Raw genomic sequence first — 20649 nt, forward strand, 5'->3', positions numbered from 1 at the left:
TCACATTGATATTAGGTCTATGGGATTTATCTATAAATAGTTCGAATGTTTTAGTAGTTCAAAAAATCATCTTTAAAAATACATCAACATCAAAACTATTCAAAACAAAACATTTTAAACCTGATCTGGTTCAATATATTTTATTTTCAAATTTTATGTTGAAACTGCATATTGTTTGATGAAGATGTCGACGATTAATATAGATAACAAGAGTTTGTACGTTTAGATGGAACACTGCTATCAAGTAATAAAAAAATTTATTTCAGCCCTACAGAAAATAATTCCAGTAATGAAAAAACTTTCAAAGAAGCTGGTATTTTGGCAAAGGGTGTCATAGATTTATATCTCCCTAGTATAATAAAAGCTGAAGAACATATGCAGGGGTTACAGTAAGTATCCGAGATTATCTATAAAGTATCTCTAGTAATTTCAATTCTCAATCATATTTACTAGGGATAAGCAGAAAGTGTTGACTGATCATATGCATGAACAAAACATGAAGATAGCGAAAATTCATGATTTAGAATTGAAGATGCAAATATTTGATAAAATGAGAATTTACGAGAAGAAGTTGTCTACGCTAAAAAAGGATATGAAACATCTCCATGAGTGGAGCATTAAATTGAAGGTGAGTGTTTCTTGTATGGTAGTAGTGTTAAAAACAATTCTTTTTTCATAGGCCAGAGCTCAGAAAATAGAAGAGGTGTATAAGAATATATAGGACTTCCATGAGATAAAGACTAATGTATAGCAGTTTTTGTAATAATATATCTATATAAAAGACCGAAAATATAATATTTGAATAAATACAGATGTTTTTATGATTGGTAAAGTTACCTTTATTTTTATTGTCAAATTATTATGTTTATGTCACAATTATTATTATTAATGACAATTTGAAAATTTTTGTGAGGGGTATTTTGTATTGAACTTTTTTTTTGTGATTCATAAAATTGAAAATGGTCTCTACTAGCTATAACAGTCCTTTAACATATGCGAGTATGTATGATCATTTACATTCGGGTTGGACTTAATAAATTAACTATTTCTTCAGATTTTGAAGAAGAGATTATATGGGCTGTGAAGCAGAGACAGCAAAGTATGAAAAGAATAAATTCAGACATCATATTGCCAAATTTCAGACATCATGATCCTTTAATTATGACAAAATTTCATAAGGTTTCCATCATACAAACAATGGCAACGTTTGTACCAAATGAGGTCTTAATGAACATCAAAGACTTTACCTCCAAAGAATTCAATTGTTGCCTGCTATTAGGGAAAATATCAGGTAGATGTTTGTTAATTTTTTTAATTCTTGGCAAGTTTTTTCCAATGTTGAAGGTATTATGGAGCTTATGGACTTTTATGATAAAGGTGGAAAAGGTGGCGCTAATCAGTTGACTAGAATGTTGGATCAATATATTGGAGCCATAATAGAAGAAACCATGTATTTTGAAGGAGATATTTTGAGTTTGACACCTGATTCATTTTTAGTATTTTGGAAATCAACAAACGAAGCTATGTTGAAGTATTATATCCATTCTGCAATAAATTGTGCTTTGGTTATACAGAAAAAATTTGGTTATTTTCCAGTGAAAGAAGAAATTGTGTTAAAGGGTAACAAATGAAATTATATTATACAATCTATTCTTTCAAGCAAAAGTTTACAATGCCTCAAGTTATGGTGTATTCTTGATTCATGTTATAAAATTTTTTCAGTGAAAATTGCTATTACTGCAGGCTCCATAATATTTTCCCTGTTAGGTCACTATAAATCTTCATCTTATGTATACTTGGGGCATCCAGTGGAGGAGCTGCATTTGGCTGAACAAAAAAGTGCTCCTGGTGATGTTATTGTAGCTCCCTCTGCCTGGAAGCATGTAAATGTTTCTGAATATGCATTTGTTCCAATGGAAGATAAGGAGTTCAATAAGGTTTTATTGCTTTTTTTGTTATTTATTTCGATTATTGTTATTTTAATTAACAGATTTTGGGAATCAGTCTGACATGGCAATGTGCTGGAAAGAAACCTATCCTGCAAAGTGAGTACTTTCGCTGAATCTCTAAGAAAAGCATTGAATGTAGTGCATTAATTAGATGTTTATAATCTGAAATATTCCAATAACTATGTTATGTTACAGGAGGAAGTGTTGTGGAATTGCAAGAATTGCCCAAAAGTTCCAGTGAACATTTAATAGAGGAAACAGAAACAACTTCACTCATGAGAACTGAAGGATTTTCTTGTGAGTTGAGTGAAAAATTCAATATACTTAGATCATTGAGTTTTCTTTATAGTGAGGCCTACTCTACTTGATTCAAGTAGATACACTAAAGAAGATTTGGCTAAGTTTGTGATTGAACCGTTGATGAATGCAATAGATGCAAGAGAGCCTCTGAAGCATCTTGAAGAAATAAGACAGGTGGTTATAATGCATCTGAATGTTAGCATGGATTCAGTTAATTCTGATAATTTGGAGATTGTTAACTACTATTACAAAACTGTTTGCAAGTGAGGAAGTTATATTGATATAGTGTACATTTGAAATATTTGCAGTTCTCATTGGACTTAAAACAAGGTTGAAGTAAGCTCACCCTTGTAAAAGAAATTTTTTAATTTCATTTTGTTGCTGAAATAGCATTAAATGAAAATAAAAATAATGGTTACTTCAACCTTAATTATTGTAGTAGTAAATCAGTAGTATTTATCATTCTGAAGACTATAATAGGGTATGGTTGATTGCAGCAAAGTACTTGATCACAAGGGTCTCGTTATGAAATCTTCTATATCTCAAGGAATAGTAACCTTCATTGTTGTGTTTGGTCTGAGGGGTTTGACTACAGTCCGAGAAACACAGGATGCTCTCAGATGTGCTGTGAGATGCAAACACGAGCTGGATCTCTTTGACGAGGTTCATACAGTGTCTATAAGCTGCACTACAGGTGAATTAGCTTCATTTATCATTGAAAAAAATGTATCTGTTAACTATGATTTCAGGCAAATGTTACTGTGGAGTTTTTGGACATCCTTTTCGAAAAGAATATGCAATATTTAGCAAGTGCCTGATTAAATCGAGCGAAATGGCAGTAGCTTACTCTGATAAAGTAATATGTGATAGAACCACCTTCATCCATAGTAACCTAAACTCAGAGAATTTCAACTTTCTGGAAAGTAAAATAGGGATTTCATACCAGGGTCCAATTTATGAGTTCACTGAGGATGTTGATATGTAAGTCATATTTTTGAAAAATTTATCCTAAATTACAGATAAAAAGTATAGGTTATTTGTCTAGGATTACTCAAACTGTCTCCGACTGGTACCCTATATTAGGAAGAGATAAAGAAATAGATAGTTTCTTCAATTTATTCAGAGTTTACATCAAGAACTTTGGGATCAATCCCTGTTGCAATTACAGTAAATGTTCCTTTAAGAACTGTATTATCATTGATGGTGTGTATAGGCAAGGCAAGAGCAGATTATTGAGGGAAATATCCAGGAGGGTTAAAGAGGTTGATATGCATATGTTACAATTCTATGAGAATGATTATATGGTGAGAATTAGGCGGTAGCCTATTTGCATCATCTAAACTCACATACATATTTTTTTTTTCAAAGTGAATAGTGAATTTTAAAAATTTCAGAGTAGCTATTATGGAGCAAGACTGATCATGAGACCTGCCTTAAAGCTCGGAAACTACACAGCAGAGTATTTTAGGAGGAAAAGAATAAAAGAAAAAATGGGTGAAATGGGAACTTCTGAGTTGCTCTGGGTTCTCAATGATGTTTTTGATGTTAATTTTCCAGAAACAAAAAAGAATAATATCTTTGAAAAGGAGAAGACTAAAATGAGGAAGGAGAGCATTAAGATACTTTGTACTAAGGTGAGCTTGGTTGGCATTCAAGAAACGTATGTGGAATTCTCCTAGTGATGAAAAAAACGATTTGTTGGTTCACTATGAATTAGGAATATGTATAGTGAAAACGGGAGAGTCAATTGATGAGCAATTTTCTTGAACAAGACTCATACCATCAGAACGTATTATAACAGACCGTAAATATCTTGAAGAGTATCTACAATGCCTGCATATTTGTTTCATCCCTTTAAATAATAATTATAAATCTTCATTTTGATTATAGAACCCAAGGCTGTTTATCATGTTCAACAAGAGAGTAAAACAAAATTTACAAAACAGAGTCGATCAAAATTTTTCTCCCTATCTTCAACACTATATAGTAACATTTTCTGATTAGGAACTTTTTAAAAAATTTTTTTTTGTAGCACAATATGTTTATTTTTTGAGATATTATTAATTAAGCTTTTCCCGCACATACATAAGATTTACCCCCAGTATTATGTCTATGGTTTAGGAGCAAGTCTTTAAAATCAACATTACACATTCATATATATATATAGTACTTGCTGTATAGTGTTAAAATATTATGTTCAATAAAAACAAGCTTACATGTTTCACACTGATTCATGTTGAAGACAGTTCTAATGCACCTTTTCTGTAGTATAAAAATTCTACCTGCTTCAAAAGAATTCGCCCAGAAGATGACCTGAAACTAGAATGTACATAAGCATCAAGGCAGCATCAGCACCAATTGAGTCTGTTAGAATTCTCAGAGCATAGCAGTATTTATTTATTGATCAAAAATAAACAATGCAATGATGTGCATCTCACAGAGGCAATCTTGCCATATATTTAGCGACAGTTTCAACTTGTGAATCCAAGTTGAAAAAAAAGTGAATACCCAAAAAAGGCACTGAATCCTCAACTATTATGTTCTCATTGTTATATGTTATGCTGATAGTTTGTTGATTTTTCTGTCTGAAAACCAGTATTTTGGTTCATCAACAGTTCACTTGATCGGAACCACACATGCAGTTTTTCAAGATCTTCTATCTACTATCAAGTGCAGTGGCACCAACACAAATCATTGAAACGTCATCAGCATACATAATGGTATCACAATCAGTTTCCTGGACTAAATCGTTGGTATATATTATGTACAACAAGGGGCCCAGTATAGAGCCCTGAGGCAGACCAGTCTCCCCAAATGATTTTATTTTCTTATCACCCTTCGTTTTTTCAGTTGTTCTTTGAGTTCTCTCCGTCAGATAAGATCTAAAAAGCTTCAAAACTATACCTCTTATGCCAAACCTTCCCCTTTTTTTAGCAGATCTTGTGATTCACCCTGTCAAAGGCTTGTGTTAGGTGGAGACAGAGTGCTGCTGCTACCTTTTTTTTATTAATCAATTTCACTATTGAATTGAGAGCTTAATATAGAACGTTGACTGTTGATTTTCCTTGTCTAAATCCACATTGTTGTTTAACTTGGATGTTGTTTGACTCTAGAAAGTTGATAGTTTTGTCATATTTTCTCGAAAATTTTATTAATGTTTGATAGTAAAGATATTGATCTGTAATTGTCATAGTTGTTTGTTCTTTTTACTTTTTTTTTAATGGGTTTAACCCAGGATTCTTTTGATGCTGCTGGGGAATTCCTATTTCCTTTATTCTATTTATCATATGGATTTTATCACGGTTTTATCTGTTTTGGCACTGGGTTTCAGAAGACTTACAGGTATCCCATCATATCCTATAGATTTTTTATTTTTCATCTGCATAATACAGTGAAACATTTCCTGTCCTACTGTAGGGCTCAGAAAAATGCCCTTATTCTGAACCTTTACTTTTACTGCAGCACCACTGTTGTTATGGTTTATGAATTTAGCTCATTTTAGAAAAAATGCATTCATTTCATTCAACAAGTCCCTTTCATTTCTATCAGGAAATGTTTTGAATAATCATCTTTCCCTGTAACTCCAGATGAATTTCGTCTTGTTTTCAGAGTTTTTTTATTTCATTTTGGACTATCTCACAACTAGTTTTAGAACACCTTTTATCATTTGGTCATAAAGTTGTCTTTTATGTCTGGTCAATGACCTATTCCCAGTGTAAGCCATGATAAACGGGACAAAGCCAAAGCATAATTAATTATATTATCTTATTGTTCCAGTGCTTCCAGAAACCCATTCTCATATTGATAGATGATGCAGATTTAATGGATGAGGAAACCTGGGGTTTGTTGCTGGCCATGCTGGAAACTAAACGTTTTTTTCTAATCGCTGCAATTGACAAAACAAGAAGAGATTTGTACAGTATGGAGGATGTTATTACTAGTCATCACGTTCTTAGTATTCCTCTCAAGAGTATTCCCCAGATTTACCTTGCAGGAGTGGTCTGTCAAATTTTGAAGGTGTATGCTATTCCTGCAGACCTAGAAAAGTGAGTAGGAAGTTTTATAACTACTGTTCAAACTAATTATATCAATATAGGTTGATTCAGTCGAACAGCAAAGGAAATCCTGGATGGATAGAGAGTTTTCTATTGATTCTGCAACAATCAAAGAAGATTGTGATTTCTAGGGTTGATTTCAAGTGTATCCACGAGATGGCTTTGGTAGCTCCTCCTTTGTATATGCTTAAAAGGTAACATCAACAAATAATTGAGTTAGTACTCTGTACTGTCAGTTCTCTATATTGTTATTTGATTTAATAATAATAACTTGGAATCATCTATTATTAATTATCATAATTAAATTCTTCAAAAAATACCAACTCCGAAGTCTGATGTTATTCCTAAGGTTTATAGGGATGCAACTAGATAAGATTATATTATGTTTATTACTATTAGGGTGAATTGGCTCAAAATTTCGGAACTTCAATGGATTTTTTTATCTCGTTTGCAAGTTCATTGGCGTTTTCTTCGCCTTAAATACCATAGTGCCCTAACACCAACACACTAATCCCTAAATAACGCAACTTTCTTGTATTCAAGCCACCCTGTATCTCTAACGGTTTTCGATATCCCTGTTGTGTCCCTCTATAATAGTTCTCATATAAACATATATGTGCCCCTTTGAGTTTCCTTTTGAGACACTCTCAAGCACATATGCAGACAACTAGAGTTTCAGCCTGCAAGACAGAGAGTTCATGAGCATTCAACTAATTATAAAACGTCTTCTATAACAGATTGCCTCCGAACTCCGTGAGCTACTACAAGTCCCTGCTAGAAGAGAAGACATTGCCTTCCTGTAATGGAATTGATCCATGGGAGGTGTATGTGGATAGTTGTAGAGACAAGTTCAAGAATGTAGACGTCAGAACGGGCATGCAGGAGATCTTCTGCAAAGAGACACAGGTTCCTGTCTGTCTCGTAACAGAAGAATTTGATCCCCAGCTCGACGTCGACCCGAATGTGACAGACGATTTGAATTTTCTAGATGTGTACGACCGGCTATCCTTCTTGGAGCAGCAGATGTTGAGGTGTGCTTCGGTGCTTGGCGATCCTTTCACAAGGCGACTGCTTTTCTTCATGTGTCCGCCTGAGTGTGAGAGAGAAGGTGCTGAGGGTGAGGCCTTGTTTAATGTACAGAACAACCGTTTTACTGTTATACATAGTCCTTCAGAATCTATTCGAGAAACGCATTATCTGCTGCGCCAAGGGTGATTTCAACTCAGGCGGCGACTACATTCTCATCAGGGACAAACGCGTTAATACGGATGACGGCTACCACGTTCATTGCTACTGCATAGGTCTGGATATCAATGACAGCTGCCTTTTTTTGCCCAAGTACGCTTCCTGTGGATTCATGCGCTTCAGGTCGGCGGATTTCGCTAGGAGCGCCTATCATATGATTCCAGATGAGGATAGGAAGGAGATTCACTCAAGGGCCGCCAAGTTTATCCGAAAGGAGACTAGGAGGTGTGTGTCCTGTGGTTGTGGCTATTTTCCTGCCCAGCAAGGCTGCAATATGGACAGTACGGCGATGGGCAGGGTGACGATGGAGGAGAAGGAAAAAAAGAAATCCGTGCATTTGGGACGCATGGACTTCGAAGAACTATTTGACTATTCGACACACATTGCCGGAAGGGCCACCATTACTACCAAGTCTATCGAGAGGGGAACCAGGGCTTTCACACCTGGTCAGTTTAGGAATACTAAGAGTTTAACATTCAGCTTGAACAGCGATGACAGGTTCGTCGATCTCAGCTACGACGCTAAACGTGAGTGTTTCGTATTAATATTTGGACCTTTTTTCTTGTCTTCTGTGTCCGAAAAAGTCCATTCAAAATCAGGGGAATGAACAAAATTCCAACGGAGTTTGTAGTTAATTTTCTCTTGAACGCTCAAGCCGATTTTAGCTATTCTTTTTTTAATTATAGCTTGATTCCCCGGGAACATAACTGTTCAAATGTCGTCCTCGTTTACTTCCTTTTTCGTTATATACAGGGGGAAAAATAAAAATAAGATTTTATTCAGAACACTCTGTGAAGTGAATCGTTGAAAGAAGAGAACATTAACGAACGCTCAAATGTTGTCTGATCATTACCTTTTTCTATTTATTGCGATATCTTAATTAAGAGAGAAATTACAGCCCTTCATATAGTGCCGTTGTTGAACGAGAAATTATTGTTTTGAATCGCAAAGCTCTTAAAGTAAAATTGATATACTCTGAACCAAAATGTACATAAATTCCATGGAGTATTGATGAAATCAGTTATCATTTTTCAACTGATGAACAGTAACATTAATACAATGAAAAGACGTTCATCATATTGATGAATTGTTTTCATCAATCAAGGAATCATGGAACAACTTCCATTAAATCAATGAAATGCTCATTATACGATAGATTGTACTTTGTATCAATAATATAGTGTTGTTCATTGAAATTAATGTAATTAATGTAAGACTTTATACATGAACAAAGTTTTCTATCCAATGAATAGTTAATCGAAACAACAAACGCTCAACATCAATTTCAGAATTATGATATTGATGAATAGGGTTTCATAATATCGATGAATAGGGGTATAAGTTGAAGAATAATATTTCATTGTATTGATGGAAAAGTTCATTGTATCAATGAAATCGAGTTGATGATGGTCGTTATTTATTACAATGAAGAAATTTTTTGCAGCGTACCAAAACCATTCAAAGTGCTGTAATTTCTTTGAAATTGAAATATCACAACTACTGAAAGAGGAAATGTTCAGAAAAGATGAGGCAACATTTAAGTGTTCTGATAAAAGCTTCCTCTTCATTTTTTTTTGTTCACCCCTGTATATAACAAAAATCAAGTAACTGAGGACGGCATTTGGACATTTATATTCCTGAGGAATATTTCAGTAGAATAATTGCTTGAATTGGCCAAAGGGTTCAAGAGAAAATGAACTGCAAACTTCGTTGAAATTTTTCCTTCCTCTAATTTTGACGGTATGTGTTTAAACAGTAAAAATTTTTGGAAAAGGTCCCACATTACCACTATTCACTCAAAACACTCGTTTTAGATGGGAAGCCTCTGAAATATATAAGCCCATTCACTATATTAAAACTAAGAAAACGTGCGTCCCTGATTAGGACATTCTCAAAATCCGACTTTCTCTCCTGCGACTGCCATCTGATCCTTAACTATATGTATAAACAATTGAAATACCATTATGCTGGATCTGGTATGTTCGAAATGGATCACTTTTTCTAGGTTAAAATTCTCTTTTCTTTTAGAACAATGGCACAACATGATCGTTTCTTGTATACATTATGTGAGGATCTCAATGTCCAACAAGAACTATGCTTCATGCATGAAAACAATAAAAGAAGCTCTTGATGTATTAGAAGTAAGTGATGTGACTCCGACAATATTTTGTCTAGCCGATTGCTTTGCAGAATAAAGGTCATATACTGGAAACCCAACAGTGGAAGGTCAAGATGTTGATCGCCAAATTCTACAGTTTGAAAGGGGAAGTTCTCTTAGAATTGGATCAGCCAGAGGAAGCTTATAAGATTTTCTTGCAAGCCCTGAAAATTTTTGGTTAATACACACAATTTTTTTTAGCTTTGGTTTCATTTAAATCTCGTTTGATGCTAAAACAAAGATGTTTTAAACGAGCATTTTTTCTTTGATATCACTTATCATATTTTTTTAGGGGTGCCATTTCCAGATAAAGAAAAAACCTTAGAATTTAAGCTCAAGCTATTCAACCAAAAGTGGAGACAAAAATTAGGATTGTATTTTCTACCTGGTTCTTTCATGGGAGAAGAGAATGACATTAGTCAGTTGTATACTTCGAATAGTATTTCAGAGACCCTGACCAATTTATGTAATATTTATATGGTGAGCATTACACAGCATTATGTCAGTTAAAATAATTATCTTCTATTAAATACTTTAGGAGAAAAGGCAATGGAAATTGGCGGAAATGGCGGCAGTATTAAGTCTTAAAAATAGCTTGCGGACTGAGACTAATCTCATAAGGATCTGTGAATCTTTCTCTAACATGATGTTGGTAGCACAGCACTTCAAAAAAAAATTTTTATGGTTGAGCTTAGAGATGCATGCCTTGAGGTACTGCCACAGAAAGAGGAATTTTGTAGAGCCGCCCGAACTTAAAGCCATATCCCGTTTATATTGTACAATTTGTGAAGCCAGGTAATAATAGCTGTACAGTTTACTTTATGTTTTACTATTCTACTCTTTGTGGCCCAGATTGGCAAGAGCAGAGTTCGACTCAGCTCTTCATGTTGGCTATATAGCAGTTAGCATTGCTACTAGATGCAGCGAAATGTATTCTACGATTAAGTTGTTAACCCTCATCTCGATGGTTCTCCTTGACAAGCTGATAGTGAACGACACTACGAGCATACTGCGGGAAATAGAGTTTTTTGCAGATGAGATTGACTACAGTTCAGGTATGTAAAATAAATGAACTCTTGATCTCGTGAATTAAAGATATAATCATCAGGGAGAACTTGGTACTATGCGTTAGCAGTTCAGTTCCACCTGGAGACTGGATATATTATATCCCCTTTCTGCTCCATTGAGAGTTACTATCAAGGAGAAGGCTGGAAAAACGATAAGTTCAAAGAGGCGAAAATGAGGTTGATCATCACCATGTGGGTCTGGTGAGTGATGGGCGGGTTGTCGACACTTTTGAATTCTTATCTACTCTAGGTATTTAAGAAATAACCGTTGGGAGAATGCTTCTATGCTTAAGAAGGAGGTAGACATGTATCGACGTCAAACAATCGATACCAATAACCATGCTATCGATTTTCTATACATATTGGAGGGAACTCTCTTGACGCTGGTCTACAAGATCAACAAGAGAAGCATCACAGGAATGATTGAAGGAAAGATCGAGGTGAGAAGGTTGATCAGAAAATTGCATCAGGTAGCCTCTTCTCGACTGTTCATCAAAGCCAAGTGAGTTTACTGCATTATACTTGAACTATCGTCTTCAAATAAATTGGATTCCTTTTGATGGTTTCTATAAAGAGACTTGATGAAAATCCAATCGGTTTTTCATTCTATTAAGAAAGTATGTGCAATTGATTTTACTTTTTATGGGTACATGAAGTATTATATTCACTCTCAGTATTTTATAGTATTCTTCATATTTTTAGCAATTCACCATTTAGAAATCTCGATAAAATCTTCTTGCCAGATAGTATGACAGAGAATACAGGATATTACCCCCAGCCTCAAAAGTATTGGCTCAAATTTCAACTGTATGATAAAATTCAAAATATCGAGTCAGCTTCGGAAAGAACAGGCATTCAATGATTTATCATTTTAAAGACAATTCAGTCTACGAAATCGATTGCTTCGCAATGGCTTATAAATTGGTTTTGGAATGTTCATAATTTGATTGGTTAGATACCTGAAGCTTAAATAGTGGAGAATTGAGAAAAGTTTACCATGCCCAAATCTTCCGAAAATTGGAAGACCTAAACTTTTTCAATTTCAACATTTGTCGACTTGTCCGAAAGTACCTAGAATAAAATAAAGTCATTGAGCAAACTTCCATGGGGTTCAACGCCTTCTGTGGGACAAGTTGGAGGCGGAGCTGTGGACAGTTAAAGTTAGATCCACAACTGCTCAACAAAATTGGTTAATTTCATCCACCAGAATAATGCTGAATGATATATGTAGTCATGTATGCGGATGATACCAATTTAGTAGTAGTAGCCTCCAAAGTTCATGAAGTGGTAGATTTGACTAGAAATGGATTTTCTAAAATTGCCAACTGGTGCCGAAGAAATCGGATTAGCTTAAATCTGAATAAGACAGAATGTGTGTTATTCCGCACCTCACACAGCAGGATTGACACCCCTGAAACAATTGATCTTATGGAACAAAATATTAACCTAAGTCATCGTACCAATTTTTTGGGAATTACAGTAGATGAACATTTGAACTGGTATGATCATATCGATACACTCCAGAGAAAACTAAATTCTGTCCTTTATGCTATTCGAATATTCGTGTAGCATGCTGACTTGGAATTACTTAAAACCATATATTATGCTAATTTCCAGTCAATAATGAGTTATGGAATCATTGTATGGGGAAACAGTTCTGATATCACCAGAATATTCATAGTTCAAAAAAGAGCTTTAAGAACTATGCTACGTTTATCCTCCAAAACATCCTGCTGAGGAATATTCAGAAGAAAAGGCATCCTCACTATAACTGCTTTCTATATATTTCGTTGTCTCACATTTTTAAGAAATAACTTTCTTTATTTCGAAAAATATCTAAATTTGAATATGACCAGGTGCATCTACTCATACCATCTTCCGAGGTGCTCTCCAATACATGTGCCTTACTTTGTTCAACAAATTGCCCAAAAATTATCAAGTCTTAACTGATGTGAAAAAGTTCAAAAAAGAAGTTCGTAAACTACTTATTGACACTGAACCATATTCCGTAGATGATTATTTAAATTATAATTTCCCTGTATAGACATCACTGTATGTAATCTGGACTTCAGTTATCGTTTTCTTTTCTGAATTGTAAATTTTGGTTATGAAAATAAATATGAATATTAGTATTATTATTATTATAAATGTAGCTATACAGGGTGGCCACTTTTTCAATGGGATTGTATTGGCAACTTTTAAACCATAAGAGTTAGAAGGTCGGTCAAATGGTGAAAAAGTTGCATGCATAGAAGCATTATCAAGCAGTTCAAACAAATCGAGATTATCAGGGCCGGATTTCGAGATATCATAAGAAAATTAAATTATGTCATTTTGATTTTTCTTTTTTTCCCACTTTATTTCAAATATTATCAAAAAATGTTACAGGAATTTTTTATTCGACAGTAAATTATCCTCAATTTGACTTAATCAGATTTCGTATCCAACGTTTCGTTTTCTCTGGGCCACCCACAACCTCATTTTTTTCAATACGGACCTGCATATTTTATGACATTTTTCGAAATAACTTTTAACGCTGAATTCAACGATATATCATACAATGTCATTCAAAGTTGATTTTCAGGTGATTTTGACCCTCATCCAAATTTAATGGTGTGTATGTAAAAAAAAACAGTCTATTAACGATATCAATGTTCTGCTCCAAATTCAATCGAACCCAGAAAAAAAATCGAGAACTGGGGCCAGTGAATGGAATTTTTCAAAAACTGCTGTTAATAAAATAGTCAAGAGACGCGAATACAATGATTTTAAATTTGAATACCAAGTCTTGCAAAAATTATATCGTAATGATCACAAAATAAAGTTTGATTCTGTAATTTGTTTCAACGGAACAAATGACAAATACAACAATAGTGATACCTCGCGAGAAAATTGAGAATGTTTTGGAAGGTATTCAAGGAGACCAAACAAGCAAATGTATAAGAAGTATGGGTTCCAGAACCGTAAAGTGCATTTTACAAAATGGTGGACATTTCGAACACTTACTTCATTAATTTTCATTTACTTTCATTTGATTTTTCTTTCACTAAATGATACTTTCTTTAATTATTATGAATTGAAATATTTAAATGATTATTATGAAAGAAGAACCAAAAAAACCAGTATACTGGTTTCTTGTTTTCATTCTAATATGTTCCATTTAGTTCAAGATGGGTAAGTTGATTTTCTTATCGAAATTTATTGCATATTGCATGTTGTTAATTAAACTAAATGAAGGTAATACAGATCCGACCCAAAGAAAATTGGATAAGGGTCAAAATCACCTGAAAATCTACTTTGAATGCCATTGTATGATATATCGTTGAATTCAGCGTTAAAAGTTATTTCGAAAAATGTCATAAAATATGCAGGTCCGTATTGAAAAAAATGAGGTTGAGGGTGGCCCAGAGAGTACGAAACGTTGGATACGAAATCTGATTAAGTCAAATTGAGGATAATTTACTGTCAAATAAAAAATTCCTGTAACATTTTTTGATGATATTTGAAATGAAGTGGGAAAAAAAGAAAAATCAAAATGACATAATTCAATTTTTTTATGATATCTCGAAAACCGGCCCTGATAATCTCGATTTGTTTGAACTGCTTGATAATGCTTCTATGCATGCAACTTTTTCTTCATTTGACCGACCTTCTAACTCTTATGGTTTAAAAGTTACCAATACAATCCCATTGAAAAAGTGGCCACCCTGTATACAGGTGTCCCGGGAAGAATGCGACAAACGAATACCATGAATTGAAGTATGAATGTACGGTCATACAGGGTGATCAATAAATATCCCTTATGAGTGAAATTTTTTTAGTTTAATAACTCTCCAACAAATCCATCGAATAATTTCAATTCTTAAAGTTTTGTCGCCCTTTACTATCGCCTTCCTTCAATATTTCTGAAATCGAATTAATCAGATCCGGTCTGACAAAATTTTAGACTTTTCTATTTTCTTGAATATTGGATCACTCTGTACGTCAATATCATAAATTTTTTTTTTTCGTAACCACAACGAATTAATTCATAATCAACATTCTAAAACTCAGCTTACCACCGTCATACAGATTGACCAATAAACATTACCTCATGAAAGAAGTACAAGCGATATAATAATAATAATAATAATAATAGTGATGACGAAAGCACACAAGCACCATCCGAAAAGTAGCATTGAGAGAACGACACTGCCGAGGAATAAAGGAGGCAGAGGTCTGCTAGACATCATGGAACTTGCCCATGGTCAAATTGAATGCCTACGAACATACTTCAAAGACAAATCAGGCACGTCAGAGATCTACAAAGTACTGTGTGAAGCAGATGAATCAACACCTTTACAGCTGCATAAGGAGCAATTGTCATACAACCACCAGACAATCCAAGAAAAACTGCAAAGATGGAGAGAAAAGCCCCTACATGGACGACATTTCCACGAGGTGAACCAGGATCATGTCGACATTGAAGCGTCGAACTATTGGCTCACATCAGGTGCGATGTATCCAGAAACGGAAGGATTTCTTTTAGCCATCCAAGATCAAGTGATCTCAACAAGAAATTACTGCAAGCATATCATAAAGGATCGAACTATTACTGACGATCGATGCCGTTATGGGTGTCCAACGAATGAGACAATCCAACATATCACGGGAGGATGTCAAATGTTTGCAGGAAATGAATATAAAGAGAGACACGATGCAGTAGGAAAGATACTACACCAAGAAATGGCAACTAAATTAACACTAATTCATTCTGAAAAAGTGCCATACTACAAATACCGACCGGAAACCATCCTGGAAAACGAACGCTATAAACTGTACTGGGATCGTACAGTTTTGACTGATAAAACAGTCCCTCACAACAGGCCAGATATATTGCTAGTTGATAAACATCAAAAGGCAGCAATACTCATCGACGTAGCAATACCCAATAACAACAACATGCGTCAAAAAGAGGTCGAAAAAATTTCAAAATATAGGAACCTCGAATTTCAGATAAAGCGCCAGTGGGGAATGATATCAACGAGAACTATTCCAATTATCATCTCAACAACAGGAATAGTACCCAAAAATCTCAAGAGAAATATCAAGCAACTAGGTCTTAGTGAGTATATATGTAATATAATGCAAAAAGCTGTTCTTTTAGGTACTGCAAGGACGGTGAGAAAATTCCTAGGAAGCGAAGGACAGGTCCAAGGATCACGTGTGAGAGGACCAGAAGTTCGACGAGAACCAGGGGGACCACAACGACCGGACACGACCGAGCTCTGCCCTTCTGATATTTTAAATATCTGGGATTGAGTGAATGTTCCTCTTAGCGAGGAGTGAGAAGCCGACGGCGAGGAGAAATCCTACGCGTATAGGCAAAAGTCGGATAGTGCTTTATTTCAGATCAAATTAAATATGTACATGTACATGAAAAATGAAATGAAATAGTGTCATAAGTCATAACTTGAATAGATTTACTTGATATAATCTGATATACTGTATGGCTCTAAGTTCAACAAATATACAAATAATTTCTTTTTGAAGCATTTAGTGTCTTCGATCCTTTTTATGTTGTCAGGTAGAGAATTATAAAGTTTTAAGCATCTGAACTCTAGCTGTTTTTGAGTTGTTGTGAGATTACATAGTGGGTAATTATAATTATTGTTTCTTGTCATGTGTGTGTGGTCACTTTTGAAATGTTCAAACATACATTTGTTCTTCTGAAGAAATAGTAGGCATTCCTGCGCATATATAGCATACACTGTCAAGATGCCATTCCCCTTGAAGAAACCTCTGCAAGACTGTCGGTATTCCATTTTGTTGAGAATTCGAATCGCTTTTTTCTGCAAGATAAACAATGACGACATATTTCCTGACCCATAAAATATTATGCCAAATCTGATTTTCGATTCAATGGTAGCATGGTAAATAGTCTTCATTACTCTTGCATTTAGGTGTTTAGATAAGGTTAAAAGTGCATAAATGGATGATATATTCAAACGAATAAGATAGCGAAATCTGTGAAACAACTATATCATATCAACGTGCTCAAAAATGTATTAAAATGGAGGAATATCATTTTGAACAATATCTGCTGAACTGAAAATATTTTATTTTGTATTCATTGTTTTCAAGATCAAATATTTTCAATTTATTTGCTGTTTTTGTTCTATTCTTCATCCAGTTTGTTGATTAAAAGTATTCTCATATAATTTGACGAAAATTAAGGTGAGACATTCGTGAAGGGTGAAACAACTTCAATTTTCGAAATAATTCTACCGATAAATTCAAGATATCTTGAACTATGAAATTTCTTTCATGGAGAAATGTTTATTGATCACCCTGAATGATGGCACCAAGCAGAGATTTAAAATTTTTATTATGAATTAATTCTTTGTGGTTACGAAAACAAAAAAGAATCATGATATCAACATACAGGGTGATTCAATATTCAAGAAAATAGAAAAGGTCTTAAATTTTCCTAGTCCAGATCATTTCATCGATAAAGAGTATATTTATGAAAAAAATCTGCACGATAACGTATAATATGATATTGAAGAAGATTTATCCTTTCCTTTAATGTTATCCTGTAATATCTACTAAATTCTTTTATCCACAATTTTCCATTTTGTATGAGTGCATCCATCACAAAAATTTCTTATTCTTCAAGATTTTACCTACTGAAAGCCTACTATTCATACATATTGGAGACCAGAGATACAACTCAGAGGTTGTTAAGAAAATGCAGAAAATATTGCGTGGCGTACGAGTATAAACTCGTCCACTTTCATTCGGAACATTTGGAGAAAGTAATTATTTTTAATTTACTTGCAACTCCAAACTCATCGTTTTTCTTGATTTCATCAGGCATGGTTCAACACTATGTCTGTTGCTACCCGAGACTTCTGGAAAAATCACTGTAAATCTGATAATTACATATCTCACCACGAGATGGATTTGGACAACTTGAAAATTTATTGTTTCACGTATCCCAAACCATTATTTAGAATTTGACGCATTATTTTAACACTGACAACGTCAGAATGACGCTGTCTTCTTTTGGAGCTCAAAATTCTAGTGATTCAAAAATATGGATTTCGATGAAGCTGTTACTTTCTTGGCTCGAAAACTACCCGAATCCCCATCTGTCTTCATTATCTACACAAATGCACTAGGTGAGTGATAGAAATAGTATTTAATTGTTATTTGAGCATTTTATTTCGAGTTGCAGCTATGCTTGTAAAAAAGTGATACTTTTTTCAAGGCAATTTTCCCGTCGCCCTAGAATCGTTGGTCAAGTTCTCCTGCGATGAGATACCCCATTTTCCTTCCAAGAAGGAAGGCCAGGTCCCGATCCACCTTCTCTGTGGAAAGGTGTTAGGTGTCCAGGTCATGGTGTTACAGGGGAGGTACCATCATTATGAAGGCTACACCCCAGAAGAAATAATGTTCCCAGTCAAAGTGGCTAAATGTTTGGGCTGCAAAAGGATGTTGGCTACCAACGCAGCTGGTACTTTGAGCAACAGATTCGAACTGGGAGACGTGATGCTTATGAAGAGTCACGTCGACCTATCTGGGTTGACAGATAAACTTGAAAAGTTTCTTATTTATGGAAAGAGAGAACTGGAGAGAAATGCTAAGATGTACAACGATGGTTTTTTGAGAATGGCCAGGAAACTTGCTACAGAAGAAGGTAGGATCATTGTTAAAACCCATTAATGCCCAGAATTCAAATTTAATCAAATTTTTGCAAAATTAACGTGAGCTCGAAACTGACTCTTTTAACGTATGATAAATCATACTCTATACTTTGGGCACCTATTTAGAATGAATAAAACATATTGTTAATCTTAGAAATGCATATGATGAATGTAAACGTAATATAACAGAGCAGTGAAAAATGTTTACATTGTATGATATTTGACAAAATAACCATCAGGATGCAAGCCCACATTACATTTTATGCACTGAAATTTTGTACATTTACCACATCCACGCTGTGTTTCAATTTTGATGATCAGTTGTCCAATATTATCCAAACGTATCTCAGATTTTATTTGCTAAAAGTTTTCGGACGCACACCACGTGCAGTCATAACATCTGGTGCTGCAACAATTCTTCTATCAACATTTCGATGTTGCGGTAGAGCAGCTACATATTCAAAAGGACACAATTAAAACAAAATCTGAATATTGGTCAGTCAGTCTTGCAAAGTATTGTATAGTATATCCAAAGTCACTTGAACTAGTCCACAAAAACGCTTGGACAGATGTCCCTTTGAAGTGGTATTTATCGGATAATAAATACCGAGGTTTATTTGAAATTATTGTTAGGCAATAAATTCACTGGCCCCAAAAGAATTTCTGAAAACTTGGCCGACCCTTGTATTATCGAAATATTCTGGCTTCCTTCAAGTGACTTTGGATATACTATAACATTCTCTGGCTTCTTTTTTGAGGTCCTTCAGAGGAGTATGTTCAGTCCTGTCTCTTCTAATAGAACCAACCCTGGAGTTAGAAATCCAACGCAAAGATTTTCTTTCACCTTGCTGCCTATTGAGGTGCCTTAATTTTTATCGCTACCACCAATGTATAAAGAGAATTTGGCCACATATCCATTATGTGTCCCGCAATACACCAAAATTCTGAAATAATACAATTATTTTGCTGGATAGAACATTTAAATGATTACATTCTATGGTCAGTTAGAGATTTTGCCTGTATGTATAGAAAATCAAATTGTTTTTTTTTATAGCTTCATCAGAATTATAGGAAATTCAAGGAGATAATCGAAAAATAATCAGACAGTTCTGTGGTCACGTCAGTGCATTTCTTTTGTAATTTTTATTTTATGTTTTGATATCGTGAAAGTTTTCATGATGATCGTGTTTTTCTCTTGAATAATAATATTTTTCCTACAACTGCTATGCAAAGTAGCGTATTCTTCATAGCTTACTCAATTTCAAAACTATGTATTGCTCATACTGTGGGAAATATTATTTCTCACGGCACTTTGCCCACACCTCGCTTGGTAGACCAATGAAATTGGGCTTTTGAGTCGTTTCTATGGAAATGGCAATAAATTAGCACATACTGTCAACGAAGGCCATTTTGATTCGAATCAAGTCTATCACTTGAATTATTAAAATTTGTGCAGTTGTAGGAAATAGTATATTGTGCAACAAGTGGGGAAAGTCCAACTTTTCTCGCAACCACACGAGCGAGAAAAGGACTTTCTCCACATATGTTGCACACTATACTTTTCTCGCGAGAAAAGTTGGACTTTCCCCACTTGTTGCACGATATTTTATTATTTATATCGAATAAACGAAATTGATAAGAAACCAAACAACGAAATTGATAAGAAACCACAAAAGTTGTTCGAAATATCTCCACTTTGTTCAATATATTTTTCTACTTACTGTATATTCATAACACACCTAAGAAGTTTCATCAGTTTTTCCTACTTTTTAATCTATACACCTTGTTTACTCCATGCTAACGTTCTTGTTTAAGTATTTGTTCAATCATTTTCAGGTTTCATTGAATGCTAAAATTTTTCAGGCATGGACAAATACGTGAAAACCGGTGTATACGGACTTATTGGGGACTGGATTCCCAACAACTACTCGGAGATCTGTAACTGGAAAAAGCTAGGAATCGATGCAGTAGGTACTTCTTTAACCCCAGAAGTTCTGACAGCTTTGGAGTTAGGAATGGAGGTCTTCTGCTTTTCTATACTCACTGACAAGGGTATACTGGATTATAATCAATATCCCGATCCCTTACTGGAAGACATCTCCAAAGCTGTCGACCCAAAGAAAGCCTTTGTCAAGAAACTTCTACTCAGGTTCATCAATACTCCATAATGTTCATCTTAAAGTCTTG

General features: G+C 34.6%; 3 protein-coding genes across 10 annotated transcripts; all 3 read left to right on the forward strand.

Annotated features, from left to right (window-relative positions):
- The first annotated feature begins 53 nt into the window (after positions 1-53).
- On the forward strand, positions 54-803 carry LOC123675727. The gene is made up of 4 exons (XM_045611205.1): positions 54-216; positions 267-389; positions 454-628; positions 680-803. Exons 1-4 carry the CDS (start codon positions 179-181, stop codon positions 719-721), a joined length of 378 nt encoding a protein of 125 aa, XP_045467161.1. The 5' UTR covers positions 54-178; the 3' UTR covers positions 722-803.
- Positions 804-844: 41 nt separating this feature from the next.
- LOC123675719 (adenylate cyclase type 10-like) lies at positions 845-18140 on the forward strand. 8 transcript variants are annotated; one of them, XM_045611186.1, is made up of 26 exons: positions 846-999; positions 1055-1291; positions 1327-1620; positions 1723-1937; positions 1991-2045; positions 2145-2246; positions 2299-2512; positions 2747-2943; positions 2999-3230; positions 3295-3553; positions 3644-3883; positions 6027-6295; positions 6346-6498; positions 7042-7421; positions 7471-8076; positions 9364-9525; positions 9578-9690; positions 9740-9884; positions 10000-10187; positions 10246-10502; positions 10560-10762; positions 10816-10975; positions 11025-11276; positions 17433-17571; positions 17630-17937; positions 17994-18140. In XM_045611186.1, the coding sequence occupies exons 1-25, from the start codon at positions 960-962 to the stop codon at positions 17774-17776; spliced, it is 5259 nt and encodes a 1752-aa protein (XP_045467142.1). In that variant the 5' UTR covers positions 846-959; the 3' UTR covers positions 17777-17937; positions 17994-18140. The 8 variants fall into 8 exon arrangements, with proteins under 8 accessions (XP_045467147.1, XP_045467145.1, XP_045467149.1 ...); XM_045611188.1 differs by having other exon boundaries at positions 1768-1937; XM_045611187.1 differs by having other exon boundaries at positions 1345-1620.
- Positions 17853-20630, forward strand: LOC123674584 (purine nucleoside phosphorylase-like). Its single transcript, XM_045609507.1, has 3 exons — positions 17853-17937; positions 18027-18455; positions 20326-20630. Exons 1-3 carry the CDS (start codon positions 17853-17855, stop codon positions 20628-20630), a joined length of 819 nt encoding a protein of 272 aa, XP_045465463.1.
- Positions 20631-20649: the final 19 nt, after the last annotated feature.

Source organism: Harmonia axyridis, chromosome 3 (assembly GCF_914767665.1).
Source record: "Harmonia axyridis chromosome 3, icHarAxyr1.1, whole genome shotgun sequence".
Classification (NCBI taxonomy): Eukaryota; Metazoa; Arthropoda; class Insecta; order Coleoptera; family Coccinellidae; genus Harmonia; species Harmonia axyridis.

Excerpts from the sequence above, each read along its gene's own strand:
- LOC123674584 (XM_045609507.1), top strand. The coding sequence starts at position 17,853 with ATGGATTTCGATGAAGCTGTTACTTTCTTGGCTCGAAAACTACCCGAA. Across the intron at positions 17,938-18,026 it reads TATCTACACAAATGCACTAG|GCAATTTTCCCGTCGCCCTA; the intron begins GTGAGTGATAGA and ends ACTTTTTTCAAG. Across the intron at positions 18,456-20,325 it reads GAAACTTGCTACAGAAGAAG|GCATGGACAAATACGTGAAA; the intron begins GTAGGATCATTG and ends AAAATTTTTCAG.
- LOC123675719 (XM_045611186.1), top strand. The coding sequence starts at position 960 with ATGGTCTCTACTAGCTATAACAGTCCTTTAACATATGCGA. Across the intron at positions 1,292-1,326 it reads GCTATTAGGGAAAATATCAG|TTTTTTCCAATGTTGAAGGT; the intron begins GTAGATGTTTGT and ends ATTCTTGGCAAG. Across the intron at positions 9,691-9,739 it reads AAGCTCTTGATGTATTAGAA|AATAAAGGTCATATACTGGA; the intron begins GTAAGTGATGTG and ends ATTGCTTTGCAG.
- LOC123675727 (XM_045611205.1), top strand. The coding sequence starts at position 179 with ATGAAGATGTCGACGATTAATATAGATAACAAGAGTTT. Across the intron at positions 390-453 it reads GAACATATGCAGGGGTTACA|GGATAAGCAGAAAGTGTTGA; the intron begins GTAAGTATCCGA and ends CATATTTACTAG. Across the intron at positions 629-679 it reads AGTGGAGCATTAAATTGAAG|GCCAGAGCTCAGAAAATAGA; the intron begins GTGAGTGTTTCT and ends CTTTTTTCATAG.